The 26,515-nt window shown below is 41.2% G+C and overlaps 1 protein-coding gene across 1 annotated transcript; it reads right to left on the bottom strand.

Moving 5' to 3' along the window:
* Positions 1-439: 439 nt before the first annotated feature.
* On the bottom strand, positions 440-26,430 carry LOC140741317 (gasdermin-A3-like). Its single transcript, XM_073071395.1, has 10 exons — positions 25,811-26,430; positions 24,192-24,409; positions 22,698-22,890; positions 19,829-19,979; positions 17,809-17,917; positions 17,637-17,666; positions 13,995-14,140; positions 11,236-11,434; positions 2,317-2,390; positions 440-2,212 (listed from the first exon to the last, which is right to left on the bottom strand). The coding sequence occupies exons 2-10, from the start codon at positions 24,403-24,405 to the stop codon at positions 1,961-1,963; spliced, it is 1,368 nt and encodes a 455-aa protein (XP_072927496.1). The 5' UTR covers positions 24,406-24,409; positions 25,811-26,430; the 3' UTR covers positions 440-1,960.
* Positions 26,431-26,515: the final 85 nt, after the last annotated feature.

Here is a 26,515-nt window from a genome sequence, read left to right as displayed (position 1 = left end):
GTTTCTTGTACAAAAATGATATGAGCATTAAGTCTTTGGAATACTTTGCAAATCTTCTTTCGTTTAATCGGATGGTTTAAACCATTAGTATTCCAAGACACAAAATTAATGGTCTGAGCCATGCTTCTAAAGTCAACCCTTTGGTATAGAAAGGGTTAACCAAATTATAAACTCATGCACCCGGAAGAGGAACAAAAATAAAGAGCGGACCCGGAAGTGACGACATCGTAGACATATTTGTAGTTCAAAAACAGCCCAAATGAAAAAACTAAAACAAACTGGTAAAAGAAAAATAAAATTAGAAAACAGACCATCCCCCACCCCCACAAGAAAAAAAGCCAAAATATGGCTAGAAAAAGGAAAAAATGAGACTAATTCTACCCCCAAATCAGCGGAAGACCACTCCGTATATAAAGGATATATATATATATATATATATATATATATATATAAAAAACCACCCCAACTTTAAAAATTATAATCACTATACTAAAAACCACACTTCTTAATATACTTAGTTATAAAAAAAAGAATATAATCACTAAAAGCTTATAAATCGGGTTATAACCCAAACAAATCAAGAAATATTTAAACTATGATAAGCGATGCATTATAGGAAGAAGACGAGAAAAGAAAAAATAACGCCATCTCAAACAAAACCAAGAATATTTTTCCAAAAAACCACCATCTTAATAAAAAAAGAATTTCCCTTCGAAAAGTTAAAAATATACCTTCGAGGGAACAAAAATAATAGTCAAAAATATAGTATAATGGTTAAAGTGTATAAAACAGAGTGATTAATATAACGAAAACACACTTTAACTTAAATATAAAGTATAGGATAAACCTACACCAATAACCAGAGACTAACTCTGGTTTGAGGAATCGAAAACCATCTTACACAATCAGAATCACTCATTTATTAGAGATTAGTGTCTATGGCAGTAGGGAAGTTCTCCTCCAGATACTTTCTCGCTTCAGATGTACAAAGGAAAACCTGGCGTGGAGCATTCGGCGGAGAGATTCTAAGCTTCGCAGGGTATAAGAGCGCAGGTTTTAGATTTTTCTCATAACATTCAGACATCAGAGGTTTAAAAAGCCTTTTCTTCTTAACTTCAGGACTAAAATCTTCAACCAAACGGAAGTGGTAATCTTGAAATTTAACCATTCCAACCCGCCGAGCCACACGAATAAGTTGTTCTTTGTCGTGTACATAGTGAAACCGGACAATTACAACCGAGGGTTTAGCTGGAGCACTCGATGAACAACGCCAAATTCTATGTGCTCGATCAAGTAACGGGGGGGTTCTCTGGGAAAACTGATGGGAACGCATCTTTTAAAAGTTGAGCAAAATATTTCGAAGGATCGTCTTTTTCTATGCCGACTGGGAGACCAAGTATACGTAGGTTCTGTCTTCTGGACCGATTCTCAAATTCGACACTCTTAGCTTTAAGTGTTTCCACCAATTTAATGGTCGAAATTAAATCCTGTTGCAATTTTTCAATTGTCAAATCTCGTTTCCGAGCTTCTTCTTGCAGAGATGCGATAAGAACTTGCTGCTGGTTAATTACTGAATCCGTCTTAACCATATAATCTTGAAAAGCCTTTATATCTTGTTTAAAAACTTGTTGTAGTTCATCAAATTTTTTATCCAAAACCTCCATAAACAGTTCATAAGTTAATTCAGTGCGTTGCGGATGAGCTTGCTTCTTTCCATTACCGTTCGGGTTGCGCCCTGGTTCTCGCCCTTTAGATCTAAGAGCCATTTCTGTTTGCATATCTTCAAAAATTCACAATAAACTCTTAATGATAAGCCCAAGAAAATAGCAAGAATCTTTTGGTGTAGGTAAAAATAAGTTGGATAAGGGTGATCAAAGGTTAAAAAAAGTAAAGGTTATGGAGCGAATCTAAAACAGTACTCACTCCATGAGCGTCTCCCGCTGACCTCCATCATAATTGTTTAGGCAGATAAAATACAGAGAGCAGACAAAGCAGCAAAGAGGGGAAGTACGCTTTGCTGTCTACGGCCATCAATGCGTGAAACTGAAGAGCTTTCCCTATCCATCTGAAATCCATAACCATCCAAAATCCTCTGGGTTATCTCCATTTCCTCCTCTGTCAGCTGAGCTATCAGAGTCTTCTCCGGATCCTCCGCACCTTCTGCCAGCAGACATCTTTGCTCCAGGCACCATTCATCATCAATTATTTTCACCTGGATAACCAATTAGAGTCAAAATGTTAGAAAATTCTTACAGTCCAAGAAGCCTTTACTTGAAATTTTATTTCTTTACATGCTTTATGGAACTTAATTCTTACCAGATCTCGTTGTTTCGATATAATCTTGGCCTCAACACAGTACGCCAACAGAATTAAAGTTTCAGGATCTATTTCTGAGAAGGAAGCAGAAATTAGAGGTGGCATGGTCGTGTGCTGGTTAGCATAACACTTTACAGCACCAGTGATCAGGGTTCAATTCCCACCACCGTCTGTAAGGGGTTGGTGAATTCCCTTGTGACTGCACGGGGCATCCACAAGACATAGGAGCTGAATTACACCATTCAGCCCATCAAGTCTGCTCCACCACTCCATCATGGCTGATTTATTATCTCTCTCAACACCCTTTTCCACCTTCTCCCTGCAACCTTTGACAGACTTACTAATCCATTACCTATCAACCTCCACTTTAAACATACCCATGGCCTGGCCTCCACAGCTGTCTGTGACAATGAATTCCACAGCTTCTCCACCCTCTGGCTGAATAAATTTCTCCTGATCTCTGTTCTAAGTGGATGTCCCTCTATTCTGAGGCTGTGCCCTCTGGTCCTAGACTCCCCCACTGTAGGAAACATCCTCTCCATATCCATTCTATCCAGACCTTTCAATGTTTGATAGGTTTCAATCAGATCCCCCCACCACCATTCTTCTAAACTCCAGCAAGTACAGGCACAGACCCATCAAACGCTCCTCATGCATTAATCCTATCATTTCCAGAATCCTTCTCATGAACATTCTCTGGACCCTCTCCAATGCTAGAACATATTTTCTTAGATAATGAGCCTATAACTGCTCACAATATTTCAACTACAATCTGACCAAGGCCTTATACAGCCTCAGCATTGCATTCTTGCTCTTATATTCTAGTCCTCTCAAAGTGATTGCTAACATTGCAACAGCTTTCTTTACCACTGATGCAAACTGCAAGTTAACCTTGAAGGAATCCTGCACGAGGACTCCCAAGTCCCTTTGCACATCTGATTTTTGAGTTTTCTCCCCTTTTAGAAAATAGCCTACGCCTTTATTCCTTGCACCAAAGTGCATGACCATACACTTCCCTGCACTAGATTCCATCTGCCACTTCTTTGCCCATTCTCACAATCTGTCCAAGTCCTTCTAATGACTGCCTGCTACCTAAACAATACCTGTCCCTCCACCTATCTTAATATCATCCACAAACTTGGACACAAAGTCATCAATTCCATCATCCAAATCATTGGCATGTTACATGAAGAGAGAAGGTCCCAACACCAATCCCAGTGAAGCATTATTTCTCATCAGAACCCCTTTATCCCCACTCTTTGCCTCCTCCCAGTCAGCCAATCTTCTGTCCAAGCTAGTACCTTTCCTGTAATACCATGGGCTCCTATCTTGTTAAGCAGCATCATGTGTAGCACCTTGTCAAAGGCCTTCTGAAAATCCAAGTACACAACATCCACTGACTCTCCTTTGTCACTACTGCCTGTTATTTCCTCAAAGGATTCCCACAGATTTATCAAGCAAGATTTCCCTTGAAGGAAACCAAGCCGACTTCGGCCTATTTTATCATGTGCTTCCTCGATTCGCTGTTTGTCTGTGTGTTTAGCCTGAGAGATTCCCCTCCTCAGGTTGGCCCTGGCTGAGACCTGAAGGCTGAATCTCTGGCTTTGAACAAGAGGCGACCCTCTCTGTTCATCCATGGTTTCTGGTTGGTGAAAACTTTTGTTTGTTTTTGTGATGTCACTCTATCTACACACTTGTTGATGTGCTCAAGGACAGAGTTGGTATAAGTCAATAAGTCAAACAGCAATCGTCAAATCACAGAAATTTTTAACAATAATGGTACTAAGATATCCGACCATTCTGAAATTAACAACGTATTTAAAGACTTTTACCTTAAGTTGTATCAGTCTGACTCTTCCTCAGATGATACCTATATGAATGCTTTTTTCAGTAATATCAACATTCCTACATTGTCTGCTGATAGCCTAATACAGTTAGATCAGCCTATTTCCAATGAAAAAGTGGCTGACGCTATACATGCTTTACATTCTAGTAAGACCCCAGGAACCTGATGGTTTTCCTGGGGAGTTTTATAAAACTTTCACTACGTTACTTACACCTTATTTATCCTCTGTTTTATCAGAGTCCTTTAAATCAGGTAAACGCCCTCAATCTTTTTATGAAGCTTTTATTTCTCTTATTCTTATTTTTAAAAAGATGAAAATCCAGCTGAATGTTCTTCATACAGACAGATCTCTTTATTAAATGTTGATGCAAAAATTTTATTAAAAATCTTAGCTCAAAGACTTGAAAATATTTTACCATCTATTATAACACATGACCAGACAGGATTTATTAAAAATTGCTACTCACATTTTAATATACGTCATTTATTGAATGTGATATTATTCACCATCCAAAAAAATATCAGAGTGTATATTATCCTTAGATGCAGAAAAAGCCTTCGATAGGATTGAGTGGAATTATCTTTTTAAGACATTAGAAAAGTTTAATTTTGGGCCTAATTTTATTCGTTGGGTTAAATTAATTTACTTGTCTCCTACTGCTCAGGTTATTACTAACTCTCAAATTTCTAAGCCCTTTAAATTACAGCGGGGAACTAGACAAGGTTGCCCTCTTAGTCCTTTACTTTTTGCTTTAGCTATAGAACCCTTAGCAATAGCATTTTGAGAATCTAAAGACATTTCTGGTATACTAAGGGAAGGTATGACTCATAAAATTTCGTTATACGCCTATGATATTTTACTTTTTATCTCTAACACTGAAACTTCTTTACCTTTGGTTCTTTCTTTAATTTCCCAGTTTAGTCATTTTTCAGGATATAAGCTGAACTTACATAAAAGTGAGCTATTTCCTTTAAATGACCAAATGTCATCAAATGCCAAATTTCCGTTCCAAGTTGTTACAAGTCAATTTACATATCTAGGTGTAACAATTACTAAAAACGTCAAGAATTTATTTAAAGAAAACTTAAACCCTTTATTGAATTATGTGAAAAAGACGCTTTCTAAATGGTCTCCTCTTTCTTTATCCCTAATTGGCCAAATTAATTCGATTAAAATGAAGATTCTTCCTAAATTTTTATATCTTTTTCAGGTTTTACCTATTTTTATTCCTAAGACCTACTTTGATTCTTTAGATTCAATTTTAACATCTTATATTTGGAATAATAAACAAGCTCGTTTAAGTAAAGTTTACCTACAAAGAAATAAAGAGATGGGTGGATTAGCCCTACCCAATTTTAGGTTTTACTATTGGGCTGCCAACATAAGGAATATTACTTTTTGGTCCTATTATATTTATCGTAAAGATTGCCCATCATTGGTCTCCTTAGAAGTTAATTCTGTAAAAAATTCCTCTATTGTCTTTCTTCTTGGATCATACTCTTCTTTTTCAGCAAATAAAACAACAGATAATATAATTGTTAAGCAAAGTTTAAGGATCTGGTCTCAATTTAGAAAATTTTTTGGTTTAGCGAATTTTTCATTATCATCTCCCATTCTCCTTAATTATTTTTTTATCCCTTCCATGACTGACAAAGTCTTTAAGGATTGGGATGAACTGGGCATTAAGTGGCTTTGGGACCTGTTTATCTCAGGGTCTTTTGCTTCATTTGACCAATTGTCAACTAAATTTGCATTGCCAAGAACACATTTTTACAGATACCTTCAAATTAGAGATTTCTTACGTTTCCAATTAACTACTTTTCCTATAGGTCCTGATAAAAATTTACTAGATGATCTTTTAAATTTAAAAACTTTTGTTAATGGCTCTATTACTGGTATCTATAACTTGTTGATTGATTCTAGACAAGACTTTTTAGATAAAATAAAAAAAGCTTGGGAGGATGACCTAAGTTGTCAGATTTCTGATGAAAGATGGAATAAAATTCTTAAACGGGTTAATAAATCATCTTTCTGTGCTCGTCATTCTCTTCTACAATTTAAAGTGGTTCATAGAGCTTACATTTCTAAACAGAAGCTGTCCAGTTTTTATCCAAACGTTTCTCCACTTTGTAATAAATGCAACTCTGCTGATGCCTCTTTAATTCATATGTTTTGGTTTTGTCCTAAAATTGAAAAGTTTTGGCAGGAAGTATTCCATACCTTTTCACAACTTTTTAGGGTCCAATTTGACCCAAATCCCCTTACTGCCTTGTTTGGTATTATTGCAAATGAAGATATAACTTTAAATACTCCTAACCTACAGGTTTTAGTTTTTACCTCTCTTTTAGCAAGGAGAGCAATCTTGCTTAAATGGAAGGAGTCTACCCCTCCTACACATCTTCAATGGCTACGTGATATTATGTCTTATTTAAATTTAGAGAAGATCCGCTGCTCAGTCTTAAATTCGAAACAATCTTTTTATGATATCTAGGGACCTTTCCTAAATCACTGTTCCAATTTATAAAGCTTAACGGTGCACAGACTTTTATGTATATTTCTATCTTCTCTTCTTAAGCGAATATGGTTTTTTTTCTAATTATCCATTATCATCCATCAGCTTTTTTCTTTGGTAGTTGGTAGGGGGTTGACTTTTTTTATATAAAAATTTCTTTTATGATGTATGACCTACCTTTAAATTTTTGATTATGGAGTGGTATGCCTTTATGTGATATGCTATAACATTTTGATCAATTTTATTACAATATATGACTGGACACACTTTATGTTGAGGTGTATCTATGTGTTGCACTCTGTAAATCTTGTTTTTTCTTCTGAATAAAAATACTGTAAAAAGAAAGCCTGAGAGATTCCCCTCCTCAGGTTGGCCCTGGCTGAGCTGTAAGCCTCCCGGTCTCCAGACCTGAAGGCTGAATCTCTGGCTTTGAACAAGAGGCGACCCTCTCTGTTCATCCATGGTTTCTGGTTGGTGAAAACTTTTATTTGTTGTTGTGATGTCAGGCTATCTACACACTTGTTGATGTGCTCAGGGACAGAGTTGGTATATGTCAATAAGTCAAACAGCAAACAAACAGGGTGTTATGACCCAGGGAGAGAACAGCTCAGTCTCATACAGACAGGAGAAGTGATTATCACACACCCCGGGTACAATCAGGGTGACCCCCAAACACATATGTTAATAACTGTGTAACCCAAGCTAAAATGTAACAATAAATGAACTTGTACATACCACCATAATCTCACAAAAGCATTTTAACACAAGAACAATAAATAGCAGTGATCATTAGGAATGCTGGGACGGGCTATCAACAAACACCCAGCCCCCGCCACCCGAGAGTCACAATATGATCTCTCTTTATGGCTTTTCCGTTGCCTACAGTTGATTTTTAACGGGTTAACAATCCACTAACTTCCCACTAATTTTTTGCTATATAATATGCCCTCTCTTTTCCTGTTATACTGTCTTTGACATCCCTTGTCAGCCATGTTTGCCTCATCCACCCTTTTAGAATACAATTTCTTCTTTGGGATGTATCTTTCCAGTGCCTTCCAAATTTCCCCCAGAAACTCCAGCCATTGTTGTTCTGCCATCATCCCTGCTAGTGTTTCCTTCCATTCAACTCCTTCTCAAACTGCATGGTGAATCCTATCATATTATGATCACTGTCTCTTAAAGGTTCTTTTACCATAAGCTCCTTAATCAAATCTGCTTCTTTGCACAACACTGAATCCAGAATTGCCGTTCCCCTGGTGGGTTCAACCACAAGCTGCTCTAAAAAGCCATTCATGGACATTCAACAAATTCCCTCTCTAGGGATCCAGCACCAACCTGATTTTTGCTATCTACCTGCATATTGAAATTCATTGAGACTATCGTACCATTGCCTTTTTACATATCTCTTCTATTTCTCATTGAAATTCATATCTCTAATCCTGTTCAGGGGCCTGTAAATAACTCCCATCAGGGTCTTTTTAATCTTTCTTAACTCCACTCACAACGATTCTACATCTTCCATTCCTATGTCACCTCATTCTAATGATTTGATTTCAACTTTTACCAATAGAGCCATCCACTCCCTCTGCCTACCTGCCTGTCCTTTTGATACAATGTACATCCTTGGATCTTCAGCTCCCAGCTATAATCTTCTTTCAGCCACAACTCAGTGATGCCCACAACACCATACCTGCCAATCTCCAACTGTACCACAAGGTCATCTATCTTATTCCATATACTGCATGCATTGAAATATGACACCTTCAGTCCTGTGTTCATCACTCTTTTGCATTTTGGCCCATGTTACACATCAACTCTTCTCACTAATTGCAATTTTGCTCTATCATTTGCTTATCATTCCTCACAGTCCCGTTCCTTCTGCCAACTTTGTTTAAACCCTCCTCAACAGCAAACTTGCTCACTAGGATATTGGTCCCCCTTGGGTTCAGGTGTAACCCGTCCTTTCTGTACATGTCATACCTTCCCCAGAAGAGATCCCAAAGATCCAGAAATCTGAAACATTGCCCCGTGAACCACTTCCTCAGCCACTCAATCACCTGTACCATTATCCTATTCCTGCCCTAACTAGCACGTGGTACTGGGAGTAATCCAGAGATCACTATCTTGGAGGTCCCGTTCTTCAGCCACAGGGGAATCTTGTCCTAACTCCTATCTCCCCTTACTTTTCCTGGTTGTTACCCACCTACTATCTGAAGCCTGCACACTGGGTGTAACCACCTCAGTAAAAGTCTCATCAGTCAGGTTCTCAGCCTCCCGGATAGTCTTGTGTACGTCTAGCTCCAGTTCCAGTTCCAGTTCCTTGACTTTGTCAATCCTGAGCTGAAGTTGGGTGTACTTCTTACAGATCTGGTCATTAGGGAGACCATTATCTACCCTACAATCCCACATTTTACAGGAAGAGCATTCTGCTTTCCTCCGGGAGCACTAGTTTGCTCCCACGTTTCAAAGTTTTACAGGTTGGTTAGTTAATTGATCAAATGGGTGTAATTGGGTTGCGAATGCTCATTGGGGATGAAAGGGCCTGTAACTGTGCGGTATCTCTAAATTTTAAAAAAAATTACAATTCAGACTGCCCTACAATGTAGTATCCCTCTCCTCTCAAGGAGAATTCCTCAAATTCAGGCCATACTACCAACTCTTTTCTGCACCACAATGGTTTTCACATAAAGTGTAATGACCAACATCAGAGGCAACTCTTGGATTAAAATTGAGCTGGTACTTATAGAGATTTGCCTTGAATTCCTTACACCAAAATTCACTCTTAATATTTCTACTTTCTGTGTCCAATATTAAAGCTCTGGATCCAATTTCCTTTTCAATCACTTACTCAATATATCCCATTGGCAAACACACACATACCTTCTGTCAATGGTCAGGAACAGGAAGAGGACACAAATGCAAAGATTCACAACCATCCAAGCAAAGAAATCTCTTCTCATATGTCCTGAATGACTAATATTTTATCTGGAGACTGTGACCCTCATGCCAGGGAAAACAATGATCCAGCCAAGCCCCAGAAGAATTTCCTCTGTTTCAAAGAGATGCCCTCCCATTCCCCTAAACTCCAGAGTATAGACTCTGTCTCCTTAATCCTATGAGCACATCATCAAACAGATGATATCCTGTCCTGGGTTTGCACAACAGAGTGTTTATTATGCTCTGCCAATGAATCGTGTTGCAATTCACTCCAGGTCAGGTGGAGATCTCCTGGTACAATATGGAAATCCCTCTCTGACATTGCACACTGAGAGGTTTAGGTCTATAATAATGCTGTGACACTGCACCACAAGACAAATGAAACAGTGGAGTCAGTAATCTGTCCGTAATTGGAATAGACATCCCATATTTACACAGCCAATTTTCCAGTTGCCCTGCTATGTCCATTTCCCGGGCTTACTAACATTTGACGAGGGGATTCAAAGAGACAAGAGGTTCTGCAGATGCTGGAAATCCAGAGAAACACACACAAAATGTTGGAGGAACTCAGCAGGTCAGGAATGAATAGTTGACATTTCTGGCCAAGACCCTTCATCAGGTATCGGCCCCATTTAGGGATATGTATTCAAACACCAGGAAATGTCGGCTATTTTACCAGTCTATACGGAATGATTGTTTCTGCGACGCTGCACTCCCTCGCATCAGATATCAGATACTATGTACCCATGATACTCCTGCAAGTCAGTTTTTCATTGCACCTGTACAGACATGTACTTACGCATGTGACAATAAGCTCGACTTAGACATTTTTTTGGATATACCGCAGGGTAAGAGGATGTTCCGGGCCAATGAGCCTGCACAGCCCAGTTACACCCATGTGACCTCTGGTTATGGTACAAATCAATGCATAGGCAACTGTCAGCTATTTCACACTGCGACCATGTGCATTTCCATAGCACCTTAATAGCACCGATCCCCCAAGATAATTTACAGGTATGCTGTCAAAATGTATTGACATTTAGACAATGAGGAAATATTGGGACAAGTGAATATGTTCACGGAAGAGTTAAAGGACACCGAGAATATAGACTTCTGCAGCACAGTAACACACCCTTCAGCTTACCTTGTCTATGCTGACCTGATCTGCTGTACAGTTTAATCTGACCGTTACTGAACCATATCCCTCCATAAGACCATGAGACATCGGAGCAGATTAAGCTATTAAGATCCCCATCATTCTCACTCATTGCATCCTGTCGGTCGGCCAATCTTCTCTCCATGCTAGTATCTTTCCTGTAGTACCGTGGGCTCTTATCTTGCTAAGCAGCCTCATGTGCGGCACTTGTCAAAGACCTCCAAACCCCTCCCATCCAGATACCTATGCAAACTTATCTTAAAAGTTGCATTTGAACCCCCATCTACCACTTCCACTGGCAGCTCATTCCACACTTGCATCACTTGTCTTCAAAGGGTCCTCGAGGGAGATCAGTGAGGTAGTGAGGGGAGAGGTTTAAGGAGGGACTTTCAGAAATCAGTGCTGAGACTGCTGAAGGCAAGGGTTGATACTTTTGCTGAGTGGGATTAAATGACTTCAAAACTTACCATTGAGTGATTGGATGAGAAAGTTTACTGCCTGGATGATGCTGTTCTGATCCTGAGTTAAGGTGAGGGGCTGTCCAGGTGGATCAGCCTTCTTAATTCCCAACAGATCCAGCATCTTCTCCACACTGGCTCTGCTCCTTTCCTCCATCAGATCCAGCACTTGAAGATCAGGTTGCAGACCTTCATGCATCTGCTCCAGCTGAAAACATGTGGCAAGGTCAGGACAAAGGAATAATTTCCAAGTGTTCTATTGATTACAGAAATGGAATTCATGCTAAGCAGTACAACATTTTCTCTTTTCTGATCTACACTCAGTGGCCATTTTATTAGGTACACCTGTGCGTCAATGCAGATATCTAAACAGCCAAACATGTGGCAGCAACTCAATGCATGCAGACATGGTCAAGCAATTCAGTTGTTGTTCAGACCAGACATCAGAATGGGGAAGAAATGTGATCTAAGCAACTTTGTCCATGGAATGATTGCTGGTGTCACACAGGGTAATTTGAATATCTCAGAGATTCTGCATACACAACACGTCAAACCTTGACATGGATGGGCTACAGCAGCAGAAGACACGAACATACACTCAGTGGCCATTGTGTTACGTAGTGGAGGTATCTAATAAAGTAGCCACTTAGTGTACAATGCAGGGATCTAGTATATTCTTCTGAGCTGTTCTGTGGCTAAAAGTGAACACAAATTCCCATTCTGCATCAATGAAGTATCCCACTCTCACCATAGTTGTTCTTGTTAATACATCTGCTCTCTGCTAACGGCAAGAGGTCTATGTGATATTCATTTGGCCTTGTCATTTGTATGTGAGACAATCTGACACCGTTATTACCCACAGACCTTGTGCTGAGCAATTGAATGTTTTCCCTCTTCTGAGCTGTTAACAGCAAAGGGTCTCTGTGATATTAATTTGGCTTTAACTTTAAACAAACAACAAAAATTATATCCTGTAATTTTGCTATAAGACCGGGTCAGGTGGATGGAAGTTGATATTACGAGCCTTCTTCTGAAATTAACTTAGAAGATGACACATACTCACTGGCAACACACTCAAAATGCCAGAGGAACTCAGCAGGCCAGGCAGCAGCTAAAGTTTCTCCAGCATTTTGTGTGTCGCTTGGATTTCCAGTATCTGCTGGCCACTTTATTAGGTACACCTGTACACCGGCTTGTTAGTGCAAATATCTAATCAGCCAATCATGTGGCAGCAACGCAATGCATTAAAGTGGCTCAATGATCAAGAGGTTCAGTTGTTCAGACCAAACATCAGAACTGTTGGTGCCAGATGGGGTGGTTTGAGTACCTGAGAAACTGCTGATCTCCTGGGATTTTCATGCACAACGGTCTCAAGAGTTTACAGAAAACAGTGTGAGAAACAACAAAAACATCCAGTGAGCAGCAGTTCTGTGCGCAAAATGCCTTTTTAATGACAGAGGACAAAGGAGAATGACCAGGCTAGTTGAAGCTGACAGGAAGGCAACAGTAACTCAATTAAATATGTGTTACACTTTATGAGACATAGTAAAATGGAGGGTCCAGGGAGGGGTAGCCCCTCTGGTGAAGGAGCTGGTTGTGTCCAATCCAGGGCAGCTCACTCACCTTTGCTCCCACCAGACACTCAGCTATCACCTATGGCTCCAAGTAGCTGTTTGCATGCGACAGTGGCCACACCCCGGTACACCACTTCAACAGATGGGCTTTCCTTTCATTGTTGGACACACTGGACAACCACCAATAAAATGGCCACTGGGTGTACATGCAGTACGCCCCCCCCTCTCCATGCACCCGATGAATGCAAAGGAACGGAAGAGACCAGTACAGTTTGACACCAGTACGGTCATAGGAGTTACCAATCAAAGTTGAACTCAACATAGAGCTGCCAGCTCCAGATATTTCCTCTGGATTTACCCCTGAAGCCTTTCCCATGCTTTGCTCCACTCCTATTTCTCCACTCCTTATATTTTTAAGAACCATTAAACAACGTTCCCTAGAAAAATATCTAATGTTGCAATTAATTCCAAGGTTTTGAAAGCCTGCCATAATGCACAGCCTGGACGATAGTGCTGCAATCCTACCCAGGATAAATTTCATGCAACTTCTTGTTTGAGATGAGATGCCAAAACACCATGGCTGCCACCTTGGGTGCTAGTTTAGAAATAACAATCTCAGGACTATTAAAACAAGAACTTCACTCCATCTTCAAAGTTCCTTTCCCCTGGTAGTTAATCGGATCAACCATTGTAATTACCACCAACTTCCCCTCCACCCCCCCCCCCCCCCCACCGCATCACTGCACAGTAAACAGTTCAAATTCCTTTTTGTAATGCTGTTTACATTGTAAATGCATGCTGGTATTTATGCACATTTTATTCCATATCTATGCTTATATATTTGGTATATAATTATTTATCTTTATTCTTTATAATTGTCAAACATTGCTGTTTTTTGTTGCATGTCACAGCCTGACCAACACACCGCAGCACATTCCTAATACATAAAAATGTGTATGGTGAATAAATTTGATCCTAATTCTTGATAAGCATAAAAATGTTTTGAGAAATAGTCTTGAAGTGTGGCCTCACTCACATTTGAGGATCTGTAGTGTCTTAAGAGATGTTGGTGTTGGTTTTAACGTCAATCAACAGTGCAGAGATTCAGTAAAGATTTAAGACCACATCCTGCATAGTTCCCATGCACAAAGCCAAGATCCCTTGCAATGTCGAGAGAAGGTGTCTGGTACAAACCATTGCATCAAGAACTGGGAGATTTTCACTGCTGCCGAGAGTTTCGAGGACCATGCTGAGGAGCGGCAGCCTCTGCTCTGCAGAGAGCTTTGTCAGCCCATCGACCGAAGAAGCAATCCTGCCTTTCTGGTCTGTAGCAACTGTCACTGGTGAAACAAGATCATAACTGAGATTGAAAAGGCAGAATCTTTAATACAATTTTAAGCACTTTATTTTTTTTGCTAGTAATTTAATCCAAAAATCTAATATTCAGAGCAAAAGGAAAGGTAAATAATGTTCTGAGATGTTTCATCGATCGGAGAATCATACAGCACCGAAACAAACCCATTGGGCTCAGCCCATCTATGACAACTGTAACGCTTATCTACACTAACTCTACTTGCCTACATCAGGACCGAATCTCTTAAAATTCAAGATTCAGGATTGTTTATTGTCATTCTTCAGTACACGAGTGTAAAGGAAAATGAAATGATTGTTACTCCAGATCTGATGCAGCATAAAAAACACACAGTAAGCATTAAAACACAATAAATAAAAATATAAAATCAATCCTATAAAACACAATGTACAACTGCTGAGTGTGGATCTATATACATGAGATTCGCTTATATCAGTACATGAACTGATTGTATGAACTGACTGTGATGCCAGTTGCAGGAGTACCTGAACAAAAGGTGACTCTGAAAGGAAATGATAAATTGGTTGTTGTAGATGTCGTAGTGGTGTTGGGGGCTGGGTTGCTGTGGGTTACTGGTTGGAGCTGTTGATCAGCCTTACAGCTTGGGGAAAGTAACGATTTTTGAGTCTGGTTGTCCTTGTGTAAATGCTACGAGGCCTCTTCCCTAATGGGAGTGGGACAAACAGTCCAAGAACAGCATGGATGGGATCCTTCATGATATCGCTGGACTTTTTCTGGCACCTTTCTGTATATAGGTCCTTCATGGTGGGTAGGCTGCTGCTGGTGATGCGATGGACAGTTTTAACTACCCATTGTGGAGCCCTCTTGTCTGCTGCAGTGCAGTTTCCGTACCAGACAGTGATGCAGCTTGTTGAGATGCTCTCCACTGCGTAACATGTAGAAGGTCCTGAGAACTGATGCACATAGTCCATCTTTCTTCAGCCTTCTCAGAAAATAGAGGTGTTGGTGAGCTTTCTTTACTGTGGAACTAAGCCTTTACAATCTAAATACCTGTCCCAATACCTTTGAAACTTGGTAGCAGAGTCTGACTCTTTCATTTACTGTGTGGCTAGGCGCAGCTCAAACGCCATCTATAAATTTGCAGATAAACAACTATTGTTGGCAGAACTTCAGATGGTGATGAGGGATTATACAGGAATGAGATAGGTCAGCTGGTTGAGTGGTGTCACAACATTTGCACTCAATGTCAGTAAGACCAAGGAATGGATTGTGGACTTCAGGAAGGGAAAGTCGAGGGAACACACACCAGCCTCATTGAGGGATCAAAAGTGGAAAGGGTGAGAAGTTTCAAGTTCTTGGGTGTCAATGTATGTGAAGATCTATATTTGGGCCCAACATATTGATGCAATTACAAAGTAGAAATGACAGCAGTTATATTCCATTAGGAGCTTCAGGAGATTTTATAGGTCATGAAAGACTCTAGCAAATGTCTACAGATGTACCATTGACAGCATTCTAACCAATTGCTCACTGTCTGCTCTGGAGGGGCCACTGCATAGGATCAGAAAAAGCTACAGAGGTTGCAAACTCAGGCAACTCTACCATGGGCACTAGCCTCCCCTGTATCCAGGACATCTTCAAAAGGCAATGCTACAAAAACTTACCCCACACATCTCCTTTCAACATTCCCCATCTCATCTTAAATAAATGCCTTCCAAAAGTTGACATTTCAACCCTGGGAAAAAGATACTAGCTGTCTACTCTATCAGTGTCTCTCATAATTTTATAAACAGTTATCAAGTCTCCCCTCTGCCCATACCACTCCAGTGAAAACAACTGAAGTTTCTTCAACCTTCCATGCTCTCTAATCCTGTAGACCTCTTCTGAACCCTCTCCACATCCTTCCTATAATGGAGTGACCAAAATTGATGCAGCCTCACCAGGGTTTTATAAAGCTGAAAAATAACTTCCTGACCTTTAAACTCAATCCCTGACTAAAGGCAAACATGATATATGCCTCCTTCACCACTCTGTTAACTTCTGAGGCCATTTTCAGAGAGCTAAAGACTTGGACCCCAAAGATCGCTCTGTACATCAATGCTATTAAGGGTCCTGCCACTAACTGTTTACTTCCCTTTGATTTTTGATCTCCCAAAGTGCAGAACCTCACACTTGCCTGGACTAAACTCCATCTGCCATTTCTCCACTCATATTTACAACTGATCTATATCCTACTGTATCTTCTGACAATCCTCAGCACCAGCCCCAACTACACCAATCTTTTAAAAGGTAAAACAAACACAACATCTAGCTGTAATTAGCACCACCCCGCTTCACTCCACTGCAATATGCAGGACCTATCCCCAATCATCTAATCTAGTTTTCTCCTAAATTAAGGGAATAGGATCACATGGAGATTTTTGGGAATGCCAAAAACTGCTTTCCAGGATGCACAAAACATGGGAGCCCTGAGGTATCAATCTGACACACTAAGAAGTTTTGGGTGTCACCAAACTTAAAGTGTGAAAGACAGACACAAGGTGAAATGCAGATACACTTAGAGTCATAATGCATGGAAACAGGCCCTTTGGCCCAACTAATGCATGCTGACCAGGATTACCATCGATGGAAGTCCCACCTGCCCTCCTTTGACGCCCCTTCCAATCAAGAACCTATCAACCTCCGTTTCAAATATACCCAATGACAGCATCCACAGCCGTTTGTGGAGCCAAAACAGAGTTAACATGTCTCAGACAAGCAGGCTTGTTAATTCTCAAATTCTTAATGCAAGTAGGCTTTTTCCATTGAGGTTGGGTGAGACAGGAACTAGAGGTCATGGGTCAAGGGTGAAAGGTGAAATATTTTAAGGGAACACGAGGGGTAATTTCTTCACTCAGAGGGTGGTGACAGTGTGGAATGAGCTGCCAGCGCAAGTGGCGGATGTGGGATGGATTTGAACATTTAGGAGAAATTCGGATTAGTACATCAATGGGAGGGATATATAGGGCTTTGGACCGGGTGTAGGTTGATGTGACCAGGCAGATTAATACATAGTTTGGCATGGACTAGACAGGCCAAAGGGGCTGTTTCTATGATTCTATCACTCTAAGACCCTTTTATCAAAACTCATTCATCAAAAGGGGCTGAATGGCCAAATCTTATTTCTCGTGCTGGTGTTTAATGAAGGCAATAGTGAAAACGTCCCCTCTGTATGAAGAGCCATGAAAGCTCTATTCTTTGTGATGATATAGAGAAGTTTCTTCATGCCAAAATCTTGAGCCAATAAATGTAGCAGCATTCTCACAATTTGTGTTAATATTAACATTTTAAGAAGATATTGTAACAGTGGGCAAGGATTACCCCTGAGCTTTAAGACAAGGAATTTGGAGAGAACACTCAGTCTTTCCAACAGTCCTATTTGATTCTTTGGGGCCATGACAGTGTGTGTTTGGAGTAGAGATAGTTTCAAACTAAGACACGATCAGGAAAGTGAAACAACTTACTACTCCTCGATAACCAACACCAATTTAATTCTGAAAAAAAAATACAGAAAAATTGTGTCACATATTTGGACAGTTAGCATTTTCTAAGTTATCATTGGAAAAAGTTAAATAGTTTATCAACCAGTCTCATATTCAAGTAATCACTTTATCTTCATATTATCCTTTTACATACCCATGGTGTCTTCTGAAGAAATCCTCAGTTCAGTGACCTTGTACGCAATTGTTGTTCGGGCTGAAAAAGTTAACTTCCTCTCCGAGTTCATACTGAATCCACTTTGCAACTATGGCAACAAAGAAGACTACAATATTTAACTGTGAAAGTCAATCGTACAAAAGCTCATTTTGCAGGGAAGTCAAGAATCACATAGCTGGACTTTAACCTAACTTCAGTAATGCAGAGTGATTAAGACAATTTTAGTCAAAACTTAAATGGACCCTACAAACCACAGGGATAAAAGGAGAAAAAAATAAACCATTGAATACTCTGCCACCACCGAGGTCGTGTCACCAGGACAGCGAGCTGTTTACTGTTTCCTGCACTGTTGAGTGTTTACCGTTTACCGGTGATCCATTTTATAAATTATATTTATTAACTTATTTGTCGTAATATTTTGTTTTATGTGCTGGGTGTGATATTTGTTTTGTAGGTGCACCATGTTTCATTTGGTTTTATCTGTGTTCAGTCAGATGACAATAAATTTGAACTTGAACGTGAGAAAATTAAAAAGGCAGTGTTACACCATGTTTCACAAAGATAATGCCAGAGAGAAGCTGCAAAATTGGATCAGGGGAAATCTTGGAAATGCGCATTGGGTCAGGCAGCATCTGTGGAGAGAGGGACAGAGTCATGGTTGCGTATCAATGACCTTTCTTCAGAAAGGTTTTGATGGTAAAACAAAAAAAGAGTCGATAAACAATTGCCAATGCAAGACTTGGAATGAATCAAATCTTTAAATTGTTTCTCAGACAAACCTAACTACAAGTGGTTAGAAAACAATAAAGAGACATTACCTCATCATTATAAATGGACAGAAAAAGGCCATTTGCTCCGTTGGGCCAGCTCGCAGGAGAGCAAACCCATTTGCCCATTTATCCCTCTCCTGATTTCCCTGCACCCTTTTAACTTATTCTCTCAGATAGTCCCATCAACTCCTGATTGATCCTTTTCCCACTAAGTGATTCAGAAGTCAAATAACCTGGATCTGCGCAACTATGAGACAGCATTAAATACTATGTCGCCAAGGAAAGTGCTGAGATATCTCAGAGAGCTCCAAGGTTCTCATGAGGTCTCGATGCAACCATAGCCAGGACATGACCTGTGTAGCTCAGTCAGTAAGCTCAGGATTGCCGTATTTGCACGCGACCCTAAACATACCCACGCTTATCCTGAAAAATGTGAAAATGCCAGCAAGAGACAATCCAAGCTTCTGAGTAACACGCACAAAATGCTGAAATTTGTTTTCTTTTAATGCCCTCCATGGGTCAGGATCGACCGTGGATGTAGCGTCCTAGCTGCTACAGCTGCAAGATAGGGGAGGTTTGAGATCAGAGTTTTCCCTCTCCTAGATGAGTTGCCAACCACGGCTGACGAGCCCCATCTGCCCGAAGCGACTGGGTTTAATTGGTCAGTTACCAGCGCCAGTAAACATATGAGATTCTGTAGATGCTGGAAACCCAGAGTAACACACACCAAATGCTGGCGGAACTCAGCGGGTCAGGCAGCATCTGTGGAGAGGAATAAATAGTCAATGCCTCAGGCTGAGACCCTTCATTAGGGCTCGGGTCTCGAGCCAAAACATTCTCCATTGATGCCACCTGACCTGCTGACTTCTTTGATTTTGTGTGTTAATTCTTGAGCAACACACACAAGTTGCTGGATTTCCCTATTTCTTTATGTATTGGTTGCTCAGGTTCTCCAGCATCTGCAGGATCTCTTGTGTCCAGGTTTCTAAGGATCTATTGGCTGACTTGGATCTTTATCTCTGCTTCAGTTTTTCAAGATTCAAGATGTTTATTGTAATTCTTCAGTACACAAGTGTAAAGGAGAATGAAATGATTGTTATTCCAGATCAGGTGCCGCATAAAAAACACAATAAGTATAAAAATCTGATAAAAACAATAATTATAAATACAAAAACAAGGATAATGATAATGAAAGTTTAAGGATTATGAAATGAATAAGTTATACTCACCTTCAGAATATTAAACAGTATAGATAGTTTTGATTCTGCCTGAAATGTCCAATCTACAGTACATGGCTTTTCCGTTTCTATCACTTCTGACACTACATAAACAACATCCATCATAAGCTGCTTCATAAAGCTGTGTTCTCTGTTCACCTTCCTGAGGAGATAAGACAAATAAAAATGGTACTGATTATTTATAAAAGACTGACTGAGGAAGGAGGTGGTGATGGTGAAATTAGACATCAGTTTATTCAAACTAACTTTCACCTTACTCATGAATCTTTTCAGAGTTTGTTTTTCTCCAAGGTTCATCACCTGACCTGGTGCAGAGACATGCAAGCTCCTGAAATATCAGGAATGATGCTGTCTGGAGTTAGATCATTTGATGCTGAACTCCTGGTAGGGTCACCCATGTCGGTAAGGTCAGGGGGAGTGGGGGGGTTGGTTCCAGACAGAGAGTGATCCAACCAAGACTCAACGGTGGAGCTGGCAGAAGATGACGACACATCACAACGACAGAGAAGGTGAAGGAAGGCTACAGCCGTGAAGGGTCCCCAGTCATCTTTTATTCCATGCCACTGGACCCTGACCCCGATCTGTCAAGGACTGTGTGATGGCTACCCGTGCATCAGGCTCCCCATGTTTAAACAAAGTCACAAAATAGCCTTCTCCATTAATGGAATCTCCAACTCCATCACCATCAGAGTTTTTATCAAAAACAATAATTGGAATTATTCTGTGCAATAATCCAGTGTATTTTTAATCTACTGCTGATATAGTTTTGTTGGAAATAAAATTGTACTATTTGCAAGTCTATTGCATTCTCCATTGACCCACACATTAAATCTGCACTGACCTGCAGTTGATCCCCATGATTGATGCTACATGCAAGACCCTGTGTGATGTGGGACCGCGTGGTTGTCAATCTTATCACATACAGGAGGCTGAAGCAAGTCTCACCTGGCAAATTGTTGAAAATTACATTTGCAGCCAGTTTGTCAGATATTTTGCCTCAGCCAATTGTCAAGTGTTACTTATATTTGGAAACATTAAAATGTTATAAAAATACATAACCCATTACCATCATACAGCACAGAAGCAGGCCCATCGGCCCTTCTAGTCCATACTGAACTATTATTTTACCTAGTTCCATTGAGCTGCACCGGGACCATAGACCTCCATACCCCTCCCGTCCCCCTTATTCACTCTGAGTGAATAAGTCCCCCCTCCGTGTTCCCCTTAAACATTTCACCTTTCACCCTTAACCATGACCTTTAGATCTTGTCTCAACCTGCTTCAACTTACCCTATCTATACCACTCATAATTTCATATATGCTATCAAATCTCCTCTTATTCTTCTATGCTCCAGGGAGTAAAGTCCTAACCTATTCAACATTTCTCGATAATTCAGGTCTTCAAGTCCTGGCAATATCCTTGTAATTTTTTCTGCATTCTTTCAATTCTATAGGTATCTTCCCTGTAAGCAGGTGACCAGAAGTGCACATAATACTCCAAATTAGGCCTCACCATCATCTTATTCAACTTCAACATAGGTTGAAAGTTTGATAATTTGTTCAAAGCAGAGTTGAGTCTGAAAGGATATGCCATTGGTTTTCACACTCTAACACCAAGCAAAGAAAAACAAGCTGGCTAACTCCAGACCACAGTGAAAAATACATTATGTCAGCTTCCACCAAGTGGCCACTTTATTGGGTAACTCCTGTACCTGATAAAGTGGCCACTGAGTGCATATCTGTGGCCCATCCACATGAAGGTGTGACACATTGTGCATTCAGAGCTGCTCCTCTCCACACCACTGTTGTAACACGTGTTACTGTTACCTTCCTGTCAGCTTGAACCAGTATGACCATTCTCCTCTGAACTCTCTCTTTAACATGGTGTTAAAGCCCATTGAAATACTGTTCACTGGATGGTCTTTTTGCACCATTCTCTGTAAATTCTAGAGACTGTGGTGCATGAAAATCCCAGGAGATCAGCAGATTCTGAGATACTCAAACCACCCCATCTGGCACCAATAATCATTCCATGGGCAAAGTCATTCAGATCACATTTCTTCCCCATTCTGAACAACAACTGAACCCCTGCATGCTTTTATGCATTCAGTTGCTGCCACATGATTGGCTGTTTCGACATTTGCATTATCAAATAGGTATACCAGTGTATCTAATAAAGTAGACACAATGTGTACTTTGGCTTATTAGCCTAACCTGGAATTGAACGTAAATGTCTTCCTTTTGTTGCTCTATCCCAATGCCACTGGCACTATTGATTTGTCCTTCTCCACACTATGCTCTTCTTCTCCTCTGATTTTGGTAGTTTAGTATTGACCTCTACAGATCTTTTTTTGACTGCTGCTTTTGCCAGCTTATCTGCTGTCTCATTTCCCATAATACCAAAATAGATATGGGAAGGAGTAGGGGAGTAAAGCAGAAGGAGCAAGTAATTATAAGTAGACTGAAAATTGGGCATAGCAACCTTAATGGTACTCTGGCCATCATAAATAAACGTCTGACAGGTTTTTGCGATCTATGTCAGGAGACTTGAAACAGTAGAGCATATCCTTATTTCATGCAGGAAATTTGCACAGGAAAGAACACAAATGCTACAACAATTATGCAAAATAGGACTGGTAGAGAACAGTGTTAAAGGTTTATTGGAATGTGGGGAGAGTGATCAGGGGAGGAGATGGTGGTTTAGTTTTTTTTAAGGGCGATGGAACTGGAAAGACGACTTTAGGCAGTCAAGTGAATGGACAATGAGGGGCAGTAAATCTTGAAGATGGCACTAATGCAACAGTGTGGATGCCAACCGCTGTAAAAACTCAAGAAGCCTAACCTGGTGAGGTATGTTTACCTGCTTCCAATAACATCCAGTAATTTATTTTCATCTATTCGTTGTTTTCTCATTTCCACGACAGATAAGGAATTCGAAGTACTTCCTGACACTTGTATTCCTGACTCAATATTACTGACATTCACATCAGCATTCCCGCTGACTGAGCCGCTGAAATCCTCAGAGTAACTGGGAAGGCTTGAGCCGGTCAATCCTAGAGAGAGAAAATAAATCCATTGTTAGCTCTTATTGGTTACTTTCTGTTGTAACATCAGAGAACTAACTAGTGTTTATTAACGATAAACTGATAACAATGTCCATCCTGATCAAAAAGGCGCAACAGTGCCTTTATTTCCTGTGGAGCATCAAGAAAGCTCACGTCTGTCCCAGGACACTGATTTGCCGTCAGTGACAATGGAGACTTCTAAAGAATGCATTGTTTTAATCTTCACAAAGCTCTGTCCTTGGATAATTTATGGTATAAAATACATCTGGCCGCCCATCTCCTCAAAAACTGCTCAATTTTAATCCCATTTGTGTGCATGAAACTTTACTTTCAGTAAAATGTTGTTAAAAATAATTGATTTTTACATCGTGATTCATTGTCTTTTGCTGGAGAACTCTTCCCCATAATCGATTGGCCAACCTTCATGAAGATAACAGAGTTCCTGATTCTCACAGTCTCTTACGGATGGTCTACACTGTAAAGTGTGTCACAGCAGACAAGTCTAAAGCCACAGTGCCTTCTACAATTAGGTGAGAAGCTTTCTTTACCTGCCCATCACTTCCCTCTAGTTTTACTCCTCCTTCCCTTTCTTCCATGGTCTACTGGCCACCGTCTTCTTCCTCAGCCCTTTACTTCTTCCACCTTTCTCCACCCAGCAGCTTACTTTATCCCCACTCTGTCACCCACTGGCCTTACCCCGCGCCTGGCCTCAGTTATCACCTGATAGCTTCTACTCTCTCCTCTCCACCTCATTCTGACTTCTTTCTCCCTTCCTTTCCAGCACCGAGGAAGGGTCTGGGCCAGAAACATCAACTGTTTATTCCCCAAATTGATGCCACATTGTGTTCCCCCAGCATTTTGTGTGTTTAACTCTGGATTTCCAGCATCTGCAGAATCTCCTGTTTCCAGTGGTGACGAATGCACTTTCATTTCCAAATGGAAGTTCAGCCTATTATTACATTCACTTGCACTTCCTCTTTGTTTTACTCTCTCTCTACTTTCTAATATTGAAGACATCGGGTTTCACAATTTTCACATATGTGCTTTGATAACAAACTGAACCTTCTTGGACATTTGTACTGATAGCAGCTTGTTATTCTGACTAAATTTAATTACTTGTATTGAAATCCTTCTGTTGTCACAGTGTGACAAGAAAATGGATGTTATTCTGGGTAATTGCCACTGAGCAAACATCTCCCTTTTACAACATTACTTCACATTTGTAACCACTTAAGATTGCAATGTAGATTTGAATTCTCAGAAATTATTTTTAAAATGGCAGATATTACCAAATTTTAAATCTTGGCCATCTTTCAATATATCAGTCAGTGTGAATGGTGTTAGACGATATTTATCTCTACTGGAAAAGATGGATTTCTCCTTCTTGATGAGGAGACGAAGAGGCTTGTAGCGATCAGAATCATATGCGCTTTCTATAGGGATCAATGTAATGCCTTCAGGCTCCATCTCCTTGACAATTTTCTTGGTTATCTCTCGAAACATGGTTCTAAAAATCAACAAACATTAAGTGGAAAATTAATGATGGAAATACTTAGCAAGTTAGGAAGCAACTCTAAAGAGGGAAACAGCTCGTAAGTCATAAACAAGAGAAAAATCTGCAGATGCTGGAAATCTTGAGCAACATGCACAAAATGCTGGAGGAACTCAGCAGGTCAGGCAGCATCAATGGAAAGTTGGGGGGGGGGGGGAGTGGAAGCAGGCTGGCTGCAAGGGGATAAGTCTAGCCAGGCTGGTGGGAAAGGTCAAGGGATAGAGAAGAAAGAATCTGACAAAAGAGGAGAGTGGACCATAGGAAAAAGGGAATGAAGAGGGGACCCAGGCAGGTGAGAAGATCAGAGTGGGGAATAGTGGGAGGGGGGGGGTAAATTTGTTTACTGGAAATAAATCGATATTCATGCCATCAGGTTGGAGGATACCCAGACAGAGTATAAGGTGTTGCTCCTCCACCTTGAGGGCGGCCTCATCTGGTCACAAGAGGAGACTATAGATCGACATATTGGAACAGCTGACCGAAGGGATGTGGAACTCGCATTTTTCCGCCTTCACAAATAACTGGTTTTCCCACCGCCTCTGGCGGACTAGACAGACATGGTGAATGTGTATTAAGATATCATCGAGGTAAACGAATACGAAGCGATTAACAGAGTCCCTCAGCCCATCATTAATGAGGGCTTGAAAAACGGCGGGAGCATTGGTGAGGCCAAACGGCGTGACCAGGTATTCAGAGTGGCCCAAAGGTGTACTAAATGCCGTCTTCCACTCGTCCCCCTCCCTCACCCTGACTGGATGGTGGGCGTTACGAAGGTCCAACTTCGAGAAGATGGAGGCTCCGTGAAGTGGTTCAAATGCCGAGTTAATTAGGGGTAGTGGGTACTTATATTTTTAACTTGTATTGTTTAAGCCTCGGTAATCAATACAAGGACGAAACGACCCGTCCTTCTTTTCTACAAAGAAGAAACCGGCGCCTACCGGGGAGGATGAAGGACTAATAATGCCCGCCGCGAGGGACTCGCTAATGTATTTCTCCATGGCCTCTCTCTCCGGTCGGGATAGGTTATAAAGACCACTGGTGGGTAGTGAGGACCCGGGGAGAAGGTCGATGGCACAATCATACGGGAGGCAGGGGAAGAGCTAGTTGTTTACTGAATACCTGTCTCAGGTCATGGAATTCTGTGGGGACTTTGGACAAATCGAGGGGCTCCATGACAGGCGGGGTCGTGGTCGTCTCCCTGGGAGATGGGACCGACCGCAGACAGGTGGCGTGGCAAAACGGGCTCCCGCTGGCTATTCTCCCGGTAGACCAGTCGATGTGGGGGTTGTGGTGGTTCAACCGTGGGTATCCTAGAACTACAGGGGCTTGAGGTGAACGGATGAGATTGAAACGTACCTTCTCCCGATGGTTTCCGGTTAGAATCAAGGTCAAGTGCGGCTTACAGTGGGTCACTCGAGCCAGCAGTTTTCCGTCCAGTGCCTGGGAGTCCAGAGGGGTATTTAACGGCTCCCGAGGTATTCCAGCCTGGGAGGCGATGTCTTCGTCCAGCAGATTGCCTGCGGCACCGGAATCCACCAAGGCGGATAGGGTCAGGTACTGTTGTTAATGATTTACGATAGCCGGGATCTGCATCGGGTTTGGGGACCTGACGGGAGTGCCGCCTGACTCACCAGAACAGTAGGAGCGGGAGTTCTGCGAGGAACGGAAGGGAGAGAGAGGTTAGGGCTGGTTGAAGATGGTAAGGTGGGACGTGGGCTGACCCGAGGAGCAGGGCGACTGCTCTTTTCTCTCAGACGCTCACGTAGTCGATTATCTAGCCTGGTGGCTAGAGAGACCAAGGAGTCCAGGCTGCGAGTTTGAACTCGTTCAGTTTGGTGGTTACAACCCTGGAACTTGTCCAATAAATAGTCAACCTTCAGGTTGTTATAGCCAGGGGTGGTGATGCACCATCAATAAATCTGGGAGACGGGAGGCGAACGACAGGCTTTTATTATCTGCAAGAAACGACCACACAACATCCTGGAGACTGAGGGGGGAGCAGTGCCTCCAACTGCCTTTATTCAGGGGTCTGTGGGAGGAGTCACAGGAGCAGTCAGCAGG

This window comes from Hemitrygon akajei, chromosome 18 (genome assembly GCF_048418815.1).
Source record: "Hemitrygon akajei chromosome 18, sHemAka1.3, whole genome shotgun sequence".
In the NCBI taxonomy this organism is placed as follows: Eukaryota; Metazoa; Chordata; class Chondrichthyes; order Myliobatiformes; family Dasyatidae; genus Hemitrygon; species Hemitrygon akajei.
The sequence above is the reverse complement of the archived record's forward strand: the minus strand, read 5'-3'. Positions and strand labels throughout refer to the sequence as shown.